The sequence below is a fragment of the Crinia signifera genome, chromosome 5, assembly GCF_055691185.1.
Source record: "Crinia signifera chromosome 5, ASM5569118v1, whole genome shotgun sequence".
NCBI classification, from domain to species: domain Eukaryota; kingdom Metazoa; phylum Chordata; class Amphibia; order Anura; family Myobatrachidae; genus Crinia; species Crinia signifera.
In genome coordinates this window covers 197,906,554-197,924,589 of record NC_139221.1, presented here as the reverse complement: position 1 = coordinate 197,924,589, position 18,036 = coordinate 197,906,554, and the positions used below count along the sequence as shown (strand labels likewise).

The 18,036-nt window shown below is 46.4% G+C and overlaps 1 protein-coding gene across 1 annotated transcript in view; it reads right to left on the bottom strand.

Annotated features, from left to right (window-relative positions):
- LOC146080763 (NFX1-type zinc finger-containing protein 1-like) overlaps positions 1-18,036 on the bottom strand; it is a 237,094-nt gene that overhangs the window by 3,446 nt on the left and 215,612 nt on the right. The window contains 4 exon segments of the mRNA XM_083188397.1: positions 1-1,970; positions 9,765-9,860; positions 13,979-14,089; positions 15,332-15,477. Of these exon segments, the coding sequence (XP_083044523.1) occupies positions 1-1,970; positions 9,765-9,860; positions 13,979-14,089; positions 15,332-15,477 (2,323 nt within the window).

Below are 18,036 nucleotides of genomic sequence, written 5' to 3'. Positions count from 1 at the left end.
GGCTCATTTTTTTTTTTCATTAATGACACCTCCGCTTCCAAAGCCAAGAAAATTAATTCATATTTCTTTTCCAAAATTACGTATTTACTTGTAGCTTTTTGAATGGCATCAGAAAGAGTATGAATACTGGAACATACCTCTCTATCACGACACTGCTCTACCCTATTTACAATTGCGCCAAGTTTTTGCCAGAATTTTAATTTTTCGCTCACCAATATCATTGAACAAAGAGTCAAGTCACCATCTTGCACCTTCTGCACTTCTGCATTAGCCTTTGGAAAGTGCCTTAATTCTGTCTTATTTGCAATCAAAAACATTTTCAATTGATTTAGCCATTTGGAAAAGATGACCTCTTTCACATTCTCCACATCAGTATGCGTTTCCTTGATCAAATTGCAATACCGTTTGTTTTGCTTAATGGGTGTTGAACATTTGGGGCAGGACTTAAGTTTAATGACCTGGTCTTCTTCCTTTTGACTCATCCATTCAGAGAATTTTTTCACTTCAAAAAAATGAGGACAGTCCATAAGTTGGACAAAGCGTGCATTGGAATCTACCTCTGTGCCAAAGAACACTTCATATACTTCATCTGGATCACAAACTCTGCATTTCTTGGGACATGGCTCCCCACAAAGGCCAATGCATGAGTGTCCACATTTCAGAGTTTCCATGCAGGGTTTTTCACAGGCTTCTCTGTCACAAGGTTCCCAACAAAGTTTTGTACACTTGTTATGTTTGCATCCCAAATCACACAGCTGTGTACACTGTGTATATAGCTCACTGCATTTCTTAGGACATTTAATATGCAAACATTTCTTTTCACAGGATCGGATACAAAAGCAGTCAGAGGAGCACTTTCCTTCACACGTATGAGAGCAGAAGAGCCTGATATCGCACGGTTTTTCACAGGGCATGTGGAAACCTTGTCCACGGCAGCTATTGCAGCTTCCAGGGCAGTTGTGTCCACACTTCAATATTTCTTCACATTTCATATCACATTTTATTTTGATACCACTCTTGTCAGCTTCTGTCTTTGTATGGCATGATGTTTTAACTGTGTGTCCACATTCCAAAGTAACTTCTAACTCTTCAGGACAATCCTTACAGAATTCACCACAAAATTGGACACATTTGTGACCACATCCCAAGATACGGGTGCATGGTTCTTTGCATTTGAACATGTCGGGAGGCATTGAACATGGAACATTCTGAAGGTGCCCACATGAAGGAATCTCTTTTGGCACAGGTTCTGGACATTCCCCACAAGGGCTACTACAAATTTTCCTACACTTGTGCCCTTCTTTACAGCTGAAAACACAAGGCTTTTGGCATTTGAAGGCTGTATGTTCCTGATCGTAGGGGTGACAGGGAAGTGTACAGACATGCCCGCAGTTTAATCTGTATTGACAAGGAACCATGCATCCACCTTCAGGAACTTTACGAAAGTCTTCAGATTTGGATACATAATTTGTGGTGCTGGGATGATTGACACATTGAACCATCAGGTCTTTTCCAATTTGTCCATTTTCTATTAACACTTCATTGATTTTACCCCAGAGGGGAATTCTGGAGAGGATCTGCATGTTCCCTATACAAAATAATCCTTTCTTGGCTCTTGACAAGGCAACACATACCCGGTTTGGTATTTTGAGAAAGCCAACATTACCATCTAGATTGCTCCTTACTAATGACAATATTATAATTTCATTTTCCTCTCCTTGAAATTTGTCTACCACACATACTCTGACCCCCTGAAATTGGGATTTAGGCATCATTTTCTGTAAGCAATGAAGTTGTCCCGAATAGGTAGTGAGTATTGTGATGTCTGATGGGGCGTAGCCTTGTTGTAGGAAATACAGACAAAGTGATTTCACAAAAGCAGCCTCATGGGTATTCTGGTGACTTTTCCCTTCTTTAATATGCGCTTCAGGATAACTGTGGTCCACAAAGAAGAGGTTGTGACAAACACCCTAAAAAATAATAATATATACTGTATTAGAATACATACAGTAGGTAGACTGTGAAATTATGGCAGGTTTTCTGATGCTACACATTATGTTTTGTATATTAAATTCTACTACATTACCCAGTAACCTTGAGGTAAGTTTGTGTAGAAATGCAGAGCCATTTCCAGGGTTGAACATCTGTGCAATTACACAGTTGTCAGTTGCCATTGTCTGCTGTATTCCATGCAGTTTGACTGTCTGCATGGAATACTGTTGAAAATGTCCCTGGAAAATGCTAAAGAAACCAGTATGAATAACTGGTGAACAGGATGCCAGCAGTCAGAATACTGATGCCTGCATCCCAATAGAAGGAATCCTGACAGGGGTCCAGAAAGCATGTTTATCTTCCCCTTAACCTCCCATAACCCTTCATTCCTGCAGCCTAATCCTAAACCCCCCACCCCCACTGCCTAGCCCTAACTCTCCCCATTAGTGCTTAACCCTAACATTACGGCCAGGGCCTTTTCTAGACAATTTAGCTCCCAGGGCAAATAAATAAAAATGCACCCCCCCACCCAAATACATAACATGGCACAGAAGAAATTGTACGCGCCGAATAGGGGGTGTGGTTTATTTTTAAAAGGGTGTAGCTTAATACAAGGGGCGTGGTCTAGCAGGAAAACAATTACCTTACATCTCACTTTTGCAACCTGCATGTCCAGACATTGATTACCGCAGGAATTGTCATTGTCCTCCCTCACTTAAGTTGGCCAGCTGAAGGCCACACAGTGACATAAAAATATAAAGGCCCACACAGTGACCTAGTACGACTCATAGATCAAGGCCAATGACAGCCTACTTAAATCATTATACACTATTTATCCGTGATGCCAATAACACATTACGCCGCACACTGTGATGATAATTACACATTATGTCGCACACCATGAGGACAATTATTTATTTATTTATTTACAGTTTCTTATATAGCGCAGCAGATTCCGTTGCGCTTTACAATAGTAGACAGTGATAAGACAAACTGGGTAACAACAGACAGGCTTGGAGGTAGGAGGGCCCTGCTGCAAGCTTACAATCTCATAATGTCGCACACCGTGATGACAATTACACATTATGTCGCACACCATGATGCCCATTAGACCCCACACTGTGATGCCCGTTACACCCCACACTGTGATGGCAATTACGCAATACTCCCCACACCGTAATGCCTATTACACATTCTGCCCCACGCACCGCTGCCGCACAACTGATGTTGTTTACTAATATGCCCGCACAGTGCCAGATATGCCCCCACAGTGCCACAGATATGCCCCCACAGTGCCATACATATATGCCCCCACAGTTGCAGCTATGCCCCCACAGTGCCACACATATGCCCCCACAGTGCCAAATATGTCCCCACAGTGCCACAGATATGCCCCCACAGTGCCACACATATATGCCCCCACAGTGACAAATATGCCCCCAAAGTGCCACAGATATGCCCCCACAGTGCCATACATATATGCCCCCACAGTGACAAATATGCCCCCAAAGTGCCACAGATATGCCCCCACAGTGCCATACATATATGCCCCCCACAGTGGCAGATATGCCCCACAGTGCCACACATATATGCCCCCACAGTGCCACACATATATGCCCCTACAGTGCCACATATGCCCACACAGTGCCACACATATGCCCCCAAAGTGCCAGAAGCAGCACAACTCACTATCTGGGTCTCCATCGTTGCTGCTGCTTTCCTGGGGAGGGGAGAGGAGGGGAGCGCATCGCGTGACTCTCCTTCACTGTGTGTACCTGAGCCATCAGCCATTCATAGCTCGCAGGCTGGCTCCTGATTGGCTCCTGATTGGGGAGCTGCTGGGCGCTCTGGCTGTTTAACAGAGGCTGACAAGCCGTGCGGCGCCCCGGACTGCTGCACGGCTTGTCCGCCTTTAGAAACGGCCCTGCTTATGGCCCTGTACCCTAACCCTCTTTGTAGGCTAAACCTCGCTCCCTGCAGCATAACCGTAACTCCCCCTGCAGCAGAACTCTAATCCAGTGGTTCCCAAACTTTGTGCCGTGGCACCCTGGGGTGCCTCGGGACACTTGCAGGGGTTCCATGGATTGGTAAAACAGGACCAATTCTAATTTGTTTTGGTCAATGTAATGGACAAAACCAGCGATGGTGGCTGCCAATCATGCAATATGGGGGCAAACAGAAGCAAATATGGTCCCTCACCTTAACACTGACCATAGGGGAGACAGATAAACACAATGTACTTAATTTCATATTTTTTTTCTACACAGTTTTTTTACCTAGGGGTGCCGTGAAAATATACTTTAGGGTGCCGTGATTTAAAACAGTTTGGGAATCTATCCCTAAGCACTAAGATTATTATGATTGGGATGTCAGCAGTCGGGAATATAGCATCAGCATCTACATTGATGTCGGCATAATGGCACTGGTCTTCTGGCCATGAGTATTTTTACTGCTAGCATCCCCCTTGAAGTACTAGAACCACTGACTCATGAGAAGAGGCATTAAACAGTCTCATTTAACAATATAAGCAAACATATCCAAGCGCTCAATCTAGTATTGAATAGATTAAAAGCTGTTACCTCTCCAGATGTTTTTCAGTGGATTCTCAACTCCTCAAAAAAATAACAGGATTTGTAAAGAGATAAACTGTGCAAGGGAATGGATCATTTTGTATGTATTAATTCCTATATAATAATTATACTGGTCAGTAAAATTAAATAAAAATACAGTCAAATATAGTATACAGTACTTGACTGTATTTTTATGTCTTTATATTCTGTACTGGTCAGTATAATTATAAAATAGAGACTAATAAATAAATTGTTAAATTACCTGTTCCCTTGCTAAAGGCCCCCTTACACTTGTTCAACTTTTTGTTCAACAAATTGGACCTGATTGACGAGATTTATTCTATGTGCTGGAGCAGTGGTTCCCAACCTGTGGTACGCGTACCCCTGGGGGTACGCGTCCACCCGCTCGGGGGTACGCGGTGGCCCGGCCTGTAATGGCGGCCGCGGCAGTCAGACAAGACTGAGGGGAGGAGAGTGCATTGCGCATCTCTCCTACCTAGGGAATCCGGCGGTCTAAAAAAAGCCTCCAGGCTCCCCCAACCCGCCGCAGCCTCTCTGCGCTCCCCCCTCAGTGCGTGCTGCCGTCCCCCAGTGCATGCTGGATGTTGTAGTCATCCCTCCCTCCCTGGCTTTTACTTCCTGTTGGCTTGATGTCACGAATGACTGCCCCGGCGCGTAAAGTGACTGCCCCGGTGTGTAATACTTGAGCGGCGGCTGGGGGTGAGGGAGAACCCGCTGTTCCAGGAGCACCTCACCTCATTTACTTCCATGGACGGTGTCGGCCGGGTCCGCAGCTTACAAGAAGAGAAGTCCCCGGCTGCCTTTAAGGTATCTGTTCTACTGGGACAGGTTAGCGGGGGTGGGGTTGGGTAGGTTACACTTGTACTGGGGATGGCAGCGGGTAGAGAGATATACACACAGGGATACCTTTCTCTCCCCCTCTCGCTCGCTCTCTCTCTCTCCCCCCCCTCTCTCCCTCTCTCCCCCCCACCCTTCAAAAGAGGCCACACCCCTTTTTAGGCCACACCCCCTAAATTTTTTCGCAAGGGGGTACTCCTAAATGAAAATCCTAATCAAGGGGTACGGGAGACAAAAAGAGTTGGGAACCACTGTGCTGGAGGATCAATCTCTTACAATCTCTTGGTTATACCCAATGGCACAGGATTGTGGATTGTGTCCTACACATCAGGCACATAAGATTTTGTCAGACAGGCGCATCAGATCTTGTCAGATAAATTGACTCAAGTCACCTGAATTGGGTCAAATCTCACAAAATCTCCGCCGAAGAGCAGAACATCCTTCCAATTCCTTTTTTAAATGAGCAGGGCTGCCATCTGAAATTGTGGGGCCTGGACTGAGAAAACAGACAGGTGTAAGCCCCAGAAGCCAAGGGGTTAAATATAGTGCCGCCGAGCGCGCCCAGAAGCCAAGGGGTTAAACCTAGCCCGCCCAGACAGCCTGGGACTGACGGGGCCAGGAGGGCTTCAGATTGGAGGAGAACTCACGTGCGTGTGCTGGGGGGGAAGGAGGAAGGAGAAGCCTGGAGCAGCGTGACACCGGCGGCGCAGGAAAGAGTGCGCGCCGGGAGACCAATAAAGAACGAAGGAGCTGCTGACGTCAGGTGACCCCCGCCGACCCGGAGCAGCAGGAGGAGAGGACGCGGCAGCCGGAGACGGCCAGAACGGACCCTGAGAGGGAGCGCGTAGAGGAGCGTGACCCCCGCCGACCTCCCTGCCTGTTAGCTGCTCCGGCCACGCACAGGGGGGGGGAGAGAAACCGCACAGCAGCAGTAAAGCTGTGGCCCCCGCTGACTCCACACCGCACCAGCGGCAGCAGTAGCGCGGTGACCCCCTGCTGACCCCACCAAGCACCAGCGGCAGTAGTCACACGTGGTGACCCCTGCTAACCCCACAGCCTGTCCGCCAGCCACATCTAGAGTGAGGGGAGGCTAGTGCTAGTTGCCTACCTCACTGAGCTGACAGAGGGAGAGAGCATCAGCGTGCCAGGGACCCCCCTGTGTGAAGAGGAGAGAGAGAATGAGAGAGAGATTCAGCCGTCCACAGCAGTGTATCAGCCCTTCAACCCACTCCTGGGGTGTCAGCCACTGCACAGCAGAGAAGCAGCAGACCGCCTGCCGGCCCAGGGTGACCTTCCAAACCGTAAGTCTGCCCCTGGGGCAAGTAATGCTGACACCTTGGCACATAGGAGAGGGGAACAAATACAGAAGGATCTGGCCCCTACAACACTAACTGTGTAGCCCGTTAGGCTGTTCAGCCATTTAACTCCATTTGCCGGAAACCTGTAGTGCAACTTTAACTGGCCTAATCTGCACACTGTTATTAGGAAAGAGACCTTGATAAGGCCTCACCTGTGCCATTCGACTGGGCAAGGAAACATGAGCGACTATAAGGGCTTTCGGGCCTCCTTGCCATATTACTAACTAACCCTATCAGTGAATAAGAAGGACCCCCTTTTGGAATAATACTGCTATCCAGCGGTTTAAGAACCTCCTATAGAGTGCACCAGAACCGCAACGCGCTACTTAAAGTCCTATACAAAGGCCCTTGTCAGGACTGACTGGTCTTAGCAGTAGAAAGTGTACCCGGGTACTCAGGTTAAATTGTGTATTTATTTGATGGTGATTTGCCGACGTAATTTGTGAGTATACAGTGTGTCGTAAGGTTCACTCGCATTTGGCCCTATCACTGCAGTCAAACGTAAGTAGTGTACCCACTCGCAGTTCAGTGGAGGTTAGTATTGGCTCCCCGAGCCACAGTGATAGGCCGGGTACGGAGTGACTTAGAGTTACCGGTAGCTCCATAGGCCTTGTATGGTATCAAATGCGATACTGCTGTTTATGCCTTGTATAAGTTATATTGCATTTATTGTATGGTTATATTGTGAAATTATTGTTACCTTATTCCGTAAATGAGGTTAATGCTTTAACTGACCGTTTTAGAATAAAAGGTCAAACCATTCCTGTTGTCAAGTGTTCTGTGTCCATTCCTGCATCAAGAGAAGACTCCAGACTGAGATCCGTGAGTTTAGGGAAGCACGACCCCCACCGCATCCATAAGGTAACCCCTCTTCAGTTCGTGGAGGGAGCGTCGAACCCCACCATCAAGACCCAGTTGCGAATCCTGAAGATGCAGATGCCGGGGAAGTCCTTTGACGACTTTAAGCACACCGCCATCCTGACCATCGGGAATCACGCCGACCCCGAGATAGAATATCCGGAGATGGCGGGGGCTCGAGGACCCGTGGCCACAAGCTCTGAACTAGTCGGCCGACTGAAATACCGGACCATCCAGAGTGGCCAACCGCCAGCGGGACATCCAGACCAATCCCTTCAGCGCCAGGTGGAAGACCTGGCCCTCGGGATGGCTGCGTCAAACCGCGGGGAGGCCAGATGGAAGACGGAAGGACAGCAGTCGAACCGGAATCGATGGGACCCACCCCGAGAATATGGGAGGCGAGCCTCAGACCAATTCGACCATCAAGGTCGGCCCATCTGTCGACACTGTCAGGAGGCCGGGCACGTCGAGAGAAACTGCCCCTTATCCGACCATTTAAACTGCAATGCCCCGAGGGAGAGGGCCGAACCTCGGGGAGAACACCAGGAGTAGACTCAGACCCGGAGGAATGGTGGGCCCAATATGTAGGACAATGCCCAAGGATCCCAGTAGTGATCAATGGGATTGAGACAGTGGCCATGATCGACATCGGGTCACAGGTATCCATGATACAGTTACCCACTCTCCAAAAGTATTGGGGAAAAGAAGTACCGTTTAGACAGCCCCCCACGCAAGTGAAGGTGGTCGCTGCCAATGGCCGAGAGGTCGTCGGGTACTGGGAAGCCGATTTGCAGATTGGACGAACACATTTACCCAGGCAGGGGTATTTAGTGATCACCTGCGGGGAAGGGAGAGTTGCCCCCATCATCCTGGGCATGAACATACTAAGGAATTGCCCTGAAGAGCTGATTGCAGCGTTAAAACAGGAACCAGTTAACCAAGACCAGGCTGGGGAGATCACCCAACAGCACATAATCTGCGTCCAGGGGAGCCAAGTGGAGAAGAGAGTGCTGGCCCCGCATACCCAAGGGACGGTCAAGTGGTTTAACATCCGAAGGGGATATGGCTTCATCAACCGGATCGACACAAGGGATGACGTTTTTGTCCATCGGACAGCCCTAAGGAAGAGCCACTCGCGGAGACTTCTGTGCAGTCTCAGAGAAGGCGAGACGGTGGAGTTCGATGTGGTGGAGGAGGAAAAGGGTGCCAAAGCGGTGAACGTGACTGGTCCAGGTGGGGTTCCAGCGAGAAGAAACCGTCCGGGCCCCGACAGGCATCCTTTCCGCAGGCGTGCCCATTGGTGCCAAAGTGGACAGATGGAGGCACCGATTTCCCTCAGCCCAGTCTCACGGCATCTACTCTCAGGAGTGAACCTTGGCCTCGCCAATAGAGGAGAGAAGCCGGTCGCTGAAGAGGAGTGGAATCACCTCACCCCTATCGTTAACAGTCGTCCATGGTGTAGCTTTCACCATAAATGGGAGGCCGAGCCCTACGTGGTCACCAAGAGCCCGACAGGCAGCAATCGAAGTCCACCAAAGCGGAGAACCGGACGGGACTCGACTGCACTGGGTACATCGCAACCAGCCTAAGTCATACTCTCGACAGACGGAGGGCCCTACCGTCGCCCCCGGGAGCATGCCCAGGGGCCCGCAGGAACTGCTGTTGAACGTAGGGTGGAGCATACCGTCCATCCCGGCTTTACTGACCACAGAACCTGTAGAGGACTACGTGACCCCGTCGCCAGAAGAAGCGCCAGCGTTACCGGTGAGGCGGTCCTCCCGAAGTACTAAGGGTACGCTACCAGCCCGATACCAACAATAAATTCCCAAACTGGGCAGGCGGGGAGGTGCAGGGAGCGCTGAGCTGGTCCGGCTCGTGCATATTTGATGAGCGGGACCCAGCGCAGTGAATATTAATGAGCGGCTCCCCACCACCCTGCTGACGTCATCTGAAAAAAAATTAAATATATATTGATGTGCTGCAAGTTCATGAATCCAAATAGCAAGACTCTTCAAATAATAAAATTACTGATTTTTTTACACCAACAAAAAAAAAGAAAACCCTTAATTTAAAAGAACTGCTGTTTAATATCGTAAAATTTAGCACCATATCTATGATAACATTTTACCTTAATGTTATCAAAATGTAACACAGACTCATGGTTCTCCAGCTTTTCATATATGTGTGGTGTTAGCAGTCGTGCAATCTCAGGCCTCATTCGATGCTGAAAATGAGAAAATTCATTAATTGCACTGAAATTTACACAAAACATTGAAATTGCATTGATTCATGGCATACAATTACAGCTAATCTCTAGGAATGGTTTTACTAGCGTGTAACTATCTAGCCTATTCACTAGACCAGTGGTTCCCAACTGGGGGTACGCGTCCACCCGCTCGGGGGTACGCGGTGGCCCGGCCTGTAATGGCGGCTGTCAGCAGGGGTCAGGAGTTGCCGGGGACGGGTTGCCAGGGAGTCCGCGTTGGCATGGCCTATAATGGCGGTGGCCAGGGGTACGGGTTGCCGGGGACAGGTTGCCGGGAGGATATGCGCCGTAGTGTCATGGCAGCGGGGTCGCAGAGACGCTGGGTAACGGTTACCATGGAGATGGAATGCAGAGGCTGACCTGAAGCTGCAGCGCGTCACTTGCGCCCTCATCTGCAGGAATTAGGGCAGCTCCTAGGAAGCTCCTCGGCGGCATGGATGGCAGCGTGAACGGGGGAATTTTTCTAATCTACAAGCACTGGTAAATATATTTAAAACATATTATTTTATTTTTACTGACAGAACACACGGTTGGAAGTTTGGGAATTAACCCCTCTGCTGCCATCTGCAATCCAGCTCCAGCTCTCATGATTCTCTCCTGCCTTATGATCTCCCCATGTTTATACTATATTCTCTGGGCCTACCACATATAGAACACTCGGCTTGGACACTTGGGAATTAACCCCTCTGCACCAGCCCTCCTGCTGCCATCTGCAATCCAGCTCTATGCTTGGGTGGGGGCAGTGGAGTAACTATCGTCCCGCAGCCCCCGCGGTGGCGGGGAGGTGCTTAGGGTATGTGGGTGCCGGGGGCGCTGCGGGACTATTGTTACTTACTGGTTGCCTTCTGCCGCCGGCGCTTTTATTTGCACCGGGTCCCAGCTCTCCCGAGTCCCGGCTACTGCTGCAGCCACAGCGCTGCTAATACAAAAAGGTGACACTTGTCCATTCAGACTGAACCAGTGAACAGAGCACATCTACTAAGGGTGAGGATTGCCTCCTGGAGCACCCCTGATTCTGTACTGAATTTATCGCCTTTTAAATTGTATTAAGCTGGACCTACCTGATATCTAGCACTTAAACCAACTGGGCTCCCCCCAGATCTTTTAGGAAGACAGTTATCATCATTTTTATCCACTATAGGTATAGCCACCTCTAAAGGCTCCTTTTTTGGAAAATTGTTGTTCAAAGGGAGAAAGGAATCTTTTATAGCAACATTGTTTGAAAAAAATCATTCCCCACCAACTGGTCCTCCTACATAGACATTGGAAATAGTTAACCCCTGATGAAGTCCCGCTAAAGGGGCGAAACAAGTTGTGTTACTTTCTTCTGCTGTTTCCATGTACCAGAGATGTATCAATGACATGTACAAAGATCTGGAATAACTATTACCACTGTGTGGAAAGAAAATACTTTTTAATAAATATTTAAAGATGAGGTGTGTCTGTTTTGCGTGCTGACTTGTCTCGTTTGACGCTGTTGGCGCGCTTGGCCGGTACACACCCCCTTGGAAGCCACTTGCACTGTGTATTTAAGGTGAGTGTTGTATTATGTATTTTAACCTGATGACAATATCGATGGGATATTGAAACGTTGTCCAATAAAGCTGATTTGAATTTTTCACGATCCTGGTTGGAGTGCTGCACATCTTTTGTTGCTATATATATATATATATATATATATTTATATCATCTATATACTGTATATGTCTAGTGTCCATTTGTGTGTCTCCGAAACACTGGCATCTGTTGGCAGCGAGTAAAACGACATCTCTTTCTCTTTCACACATGCACAAACACAGAGGCTACCACAAGGAGGCAGACTAGCTTTCGAAGCATTAGCTTTGAGCGGGCTTACTAGTGTATAGCATATATTTATATAGACACATACGCATATATACATCTGCTTTTTGTTGTTTTAGAAAGGGGGACTGATGCCAAATCAAGAACTACAATGTTATTTAATAAAATAATCTACACTAATTCTCTTTTAGAACTTCCTTGAAATTTCAAGAAAAAAAACATTTTTGGGCATTTTTGGCAGTGGACAAAGTGGAAATTTTATCCTAGGTTGTACTGCTGTGCACACAAAACACACCGGAAAGAGGGGAGTGACCACTCAAAAGGGGCATGTCCTTAAGACAGTGGTTCCCAAACTGTGCACCTAGGCTCCCCGGGGTGCCTTGGAGCACTTGCAGGGGTGCCTCAGTTTGGTGGTCCAGAACCAATTCAAATTATTTATGGTCAATGAAATAGGCAAAATCAGTGCTTGTGGCTTGCAATTATAAAATATGTGGACAAGAAGGGAATCATGTTCCTCACCATATAATTGGACCTAAGGATAAAATTTAATCACATCTAATTTAATTTAATATATATTTTTGTTAATTCTTAGTAACAAACTTTTGGCCTAGGGGTGCCGTGAAAAATATTCTGATACTGTAGGGTGCCGTGATTCAAAAAGTTTGGGAAATACTGCCTTAAGAGTTAAGCCCTTCATCGTCGTACTTAGACTTAATTACCTTCCTCAGACCCTCATCACCTTCCTCACCTTCTGCCCCACAGCACATTTTTCTGCCATTTGTAACTGTCCTCAGACTCTCCTCACTGTCCTCAGCCCCTCAGCACCATCCTCAGTCCCTCAGCATTGGCTTCATCCTTTAATATCTTCCTCAGCCCCTTGGTTTCCTTCCTCATCCCCCTCAATAATTACCTCAGCCCACTCATCACCATCCTCAGCCCTCTTGGGAGTCGTCACCTTCCTCTGCCCCTCCTCACCTTGTTCTGCAAGATATACCCCCTGATGCCCCGCCTTAAGCATTATCTTGCTAACAGTAGGTCCACATTGTACAGGTCTGGGTTCTGCTTGGATGTGGTACCCCAGGTTCTGCTGGGCTGTGAGGCCTTGTTGGATATCCATCCCCTGAAATATCCCTCCCCACAATGGGGGCAGCCAATATAATTAACCAAATTGGGCGCAAAAGGCCTGTATTGTTCTAACATACTGAATGGTATCGGCCACTGATATCGTTCAGTGATGTCACCGTGGACCTCTAAACATGCAGGTGGTTTGGCTATATTGCCAAGTTGACCTGCATGTTCGGAAGACATCAATCATCATTAACGGTGCATGGGAGTGTGCACACTAGACGATATTGTGAACAATATCACTCAGAAGCCCCTTGGTGAGCGATACTGTTCACAAAATATTGCCTAGTGTGAATGGGGCTTTAGAGCTGCTGTACAGCTCCGGGTGGTGAGGGAGGCGCCACAGTCCACCTGATCACTGCTTAACAGAGTGATCATGGTACAGCTTCTACAAAATAAAGTGCTGTGTATGACAAGGTGTCCTGGCTTTTGCCACAGAGGTTTACATGCTCATGCTCCCTTGTCCCAAATGACAATATCTAGATCCCCTAGGTACATGAAGCACACTGAGAACGGCATCATGTGAGTCCCTGTCATTTGCTTGATCCCTTGCATACTGCTGGCACTCACTCTGAAAGGAAATCGTGTCATGCCGTCCAGCTAGATTGTGACATCGGACCCTGGCAACAGCAGCCTGCCAGGCAGCGCAGTGCTAGTGAGGCTGGGGGAGAGAAGAGAGAGAGCAGTTTCTGCTCCCCCAGTGACTGGTCATATACTGTCACTGCAAATGCAGCATAGTTACTGGGGTAGAGCTACTGTGAGAGGAGAAGGGAGAGCACCGCGGCAGGCAGTGCAGCAGCATATATTGAGTCAAAGTAACTCAATGTTATGCCGGCTGCGCAGGGAGACGCCATACCGCCACATACAGTTCACTTCAATCACTGATTTTAGTTATAATTTCTTTACCAAGTCAGGAGGTATAAGCAAAAAAAAATATTTTTTTGTCTTCAAAATTTAAAGGTGTCATCAGTAATGGTAATTCAAAAACATATTATGGATGTTGCAAAAATAAATCTTCTTCACTCCCTGGAATTCTTACATTTCTGAGGCTGATCAAATGGTGCACAATTTAAAACGCAAATTTTTTTTTTGAGCATGTAAACAAACATCTAAAGCAAAGAAGTGAAAAAAAGCAAAGTATAAAGGCTTACCTGGTAGTCCAATCGTATGTAGGGGATGTTCATCCTGATTAATCTTTCAAACATTGATACTTCCAAGTTAAAATTTCTTGCCAGTTCATATACATTTGTACATGGACGGAGCTGTTAAAGATAATGATATTTTGCAAAATATCAATCTAGCTAGTTAAATAGACTTTATAAGTTACTGAAAAAACTTATAACACAAAGCTGAGTGAATGTTCTAAAATATGTCAGCAACAGATGCATTCCCTAGACCTGATCTGACTAGTTAGAGAGATTAACCCTTTGAGTGCCTAGTTAATTTGTCAAAAAGGGTGTGAAAATTGACAAGCAAACATTGTTATTCATCATAATGTCCTGTAATGTTTACCTAATACAGGAAATATAATATTTTTTGACACATTTTTTATTTTAATTTTTATAATAAATGTGAGCGACACTGGCATTTTTAGTGGATACCCTCAGAGATGTTGGCACTCAAAGGGTTAATGCTTCAACTGGAGGTACTGTATCAGCATTAGAGTGTCCCCTGGCTGTGGCATTACTCTCATAGAAGTGAAGTCTGGTACTGGTTCTAAAAATACGGTGGACCCCTACTCTTTTGTTCCCCGTATTTTTACAAAGGAATTTGGCAAATTCCTGTGTATTTTTTTTAAAAACAGGAACAGCTTAAAGAGCCTGGGGCTGGTTAAGCTTTTTTCCTATTTCATAACTTTTGCTATACAGAATCCTGCTCAGATTTGTGCATGCTTCTGGCAGACTTGCACCTTACAGAAACAAAAAAACTTGCATGGACACGCATTATATAACATATAACTCACATTATATAACATTTAGCCCTTCATATATTTTATATTTTAAATGAATTCCTGTATGATTAAACTCACAGCCCATTGTTTATGGTATAAATTGAGTGGTGTTTTGCTGCATCTGTGGTGCGAATAAGACATTAAGACATTTTTCTAGGACCACTATTTATTCCCGATCCATCCATGACACCAGGGAAGTGCATAAAGTCGCAGAAACAACAGCAGGAAGGCTGCTGCAACTGTGTCCACCTCAGAATCCGGCTTTATGAGGAGGGATCCCCCCATCTACAGACCCCACCCCCTCAACAGACCCCATCTCCATAAGGGCTGCTTCTGAAAATTTACCAGGCTAGTTTTCCATCCTAATTTGTCTTTGGTATTAAGGTTTGGATTTTGATTGCTTTCAAATTGTTAAAAATAAAAAAAATATTGATAAGATTGTATCTACTCTACTTAAGCACTGCCCATCTGGAAACTTATTGCACCCATCTCTATAACATAATTTATTATTTCAACAATATTGTCATTATTAATCTTTAAAAACATACTGTACCTGCTGATGGTCTCCAATCAAAATAAGGTGCTGACAGCTGGAGCTGAGTGTAGTAATAACATGAGCCTCTAAAACTTCAGCAGCTTCTTCAACTATCACAATTTTGGGTTGAACATTTTGGAGTATGCTTCGGAACTTTGCTGCACCTAGATTGAATTGATATTAGTGTATTTAAATAACTTTGCAGTAAATTGTGTGCATTAAAAATCCACAAAAATATCAACATAAACCATAAGGGCTGTGTCAGACGTGGATACTAATCATACATTCACTGTATTTTTGTATGCACAACTGTGCAAAATGATGCAAAAGCCACAGGAGCCATCTTACGTAAAAAGAGGCCCATGCAGCATCAGATCAACTGCGTGAACATCAGGCATTTAAGTAAACTGAAGGTTGCTCAGGATGTCCAGCAAAATCATGTAACTAGTGCTTCATGTCTATGCATCAAAGGACATGACCACTGGCTTGACACGGGCAGAAAATGGGGCAGACATACCATTAAAAAGAGCATGCACTGCGTTCGCACCCATGGTCCAATAAAATCACATTATGCAAATGTTGCCGAAGTGTGACGTACTGAGTCACATGCGTGCAACATTTGCCACTTTGCCAGAAACAATGAAAAAGTAAACATAATGTATGTTTGACTACCAAACCCTTTGGAGACAATCTGGAACCATCAGACAGCCCAATTCTAATAATTTATTTTAATAATAATAAATTACAATAAATAATGTAATTATTTATTGTCAATACAAAAACAAGAGATGCAAATGGCATGAAATAACAATGAGTCAATAAAGAAATAGTTTTAAACAATTCTCTTTAAATTTAAACTTGAAATCAGAGATGGAAAAACTTCTGTCAAGATTGATTTTTGTCTGTTAGAATTTTTCTCCACAGCACTTTGCTCCTCTGCCATCATCACAGGACTCAGGCCTGTCCATACCATGCCAGATTTCCTTTCAAGAGCCAAACATGGGCACAGCCATCTTAGATTCTGTCACATGATTCTCCACAGCATATCCTGCACTGCCTGTTTGCCATCTGACCACTGCAGTAAATCACCTGGCACTGGTTGCTTTAAATGGGGTCAGAAAACAACTACAAATGTCCAGTGCAAATATGTCCTCAGCCTAGATGCATTCTGTGGTTTAGCTTCTGTAGAAACCTCTCAGCATTTGAGAATCTTGGTGGAAAGCTCCATCCAGCTGCACTGCCTATCTTCCTTCAGTCCTAGGCAATTTCTAGCTCCTTCGGTTCAAGCTATCACCATTTATTACCATATATTGTTTTTGAGGTACTATCTACCTAATCACTCACTATTAGTGTACCATCTGCATTAACAGTCACCATTTGGGTTCCACTACCGATTCCAGCCACCATCGGTACCTGTTATCACAGCTCTTGCTCAGCGCAGTGTGCACAGGGTTGCACCCTCCGTCCCCTCAGATGCTCCCTCATCTCTGACCTGCTTGTGGAATTCCCAGTAAGACTGCTATCACCATAGATGGTCATCATCTGACACATCCAATAACTCATCTCCTTTGGTTACAGCAGATTTCAGTATCTATTTTGAGTTGTCAAACATAGCCTGTAACATGGCAGCTGATTGGCTGGAACTTTATCTTGGTCCACTTTATCTTCTTCTAAGTCTACTTATATAGGGGGGTATTGAATGTGTACCGATATTTCTGACAGTCAGAAATATCGGCATACATCTATTCAATGCTCAGAAGATAGAAAGATTGGATATAAGTGCGCAAACCCTACTGCTTAATAACAAATTATATATGACCACTCTCTGGTGAAGTAAAAATTATGTTTTATTTTATTTATGCACAAAAGCACAGTATGCTTCCTGCTCTCTGTGGTGTGGAGCCGCGTGACTTCTGATGCTGCACTGACCCCGCCGAGGCTGCTATCCCCAATGGGGGATGATGCTGCTGACCGACGGTGTCCCCGGGCATAAGCTGACTCCGCTTCTGAGCCTGCCCTGAACCGCGGAAGGCGACGGGAGATGTAGTTCTCGGGCGAAGCCCGGGTCTGTGAAATTGCAAGTGCTCGCGTGGCTCCGCCCCCTCTCTCCTCTGCTGTGGTGCTGCCTGCTTTTCCTGCTCCGAGTCCTGAGTCCTGGCTGCCAGTGCCGGCATTTCAGCGCCACATCTCTGGCTCCCCAGTGACACCGGGCATCAGCTGAGGCCGAGCTGGAGAGACTGGATCCTGAGCCCTGTGGACTAGTGAGTAGTTCCCTGGGGGATTTCAAGTGGGAGACATCATTGCATGCTAGGCAGTAGTACTAATGTGCCCCTCCCTGTCATGTCAGGTTGCAATCTGAATGCCCTGACCTCTCTTATAGGACTTTCTGGGTAGTTTCCCTGAAATAAGCACATCTTAGCCCCTGACACACTATTTCTCTCTCCATCACCCTCTGTCTCTGCCTGACAGCCTATCTTTCTCTCTTAAGGTGTACACACGGGGGCGATAGGGGCTGAAATCGCTGGGAATATGGTCGCAGGCGACCATATTGCCAGTGATGGAAGTGTGCCCCGGCGATAAATCGCCGGGTTCGCGCTCCCGTTTTCAGCACCATTGTAATCACTGGTCGCAGGAGCTTGCTCCTGCGACCAGCTAATTACCTCTGCGGCTCCCCCGGCAGAGGATCCCTTTCATCCCTTTCATCTCTGGTCACTGATGAAAAG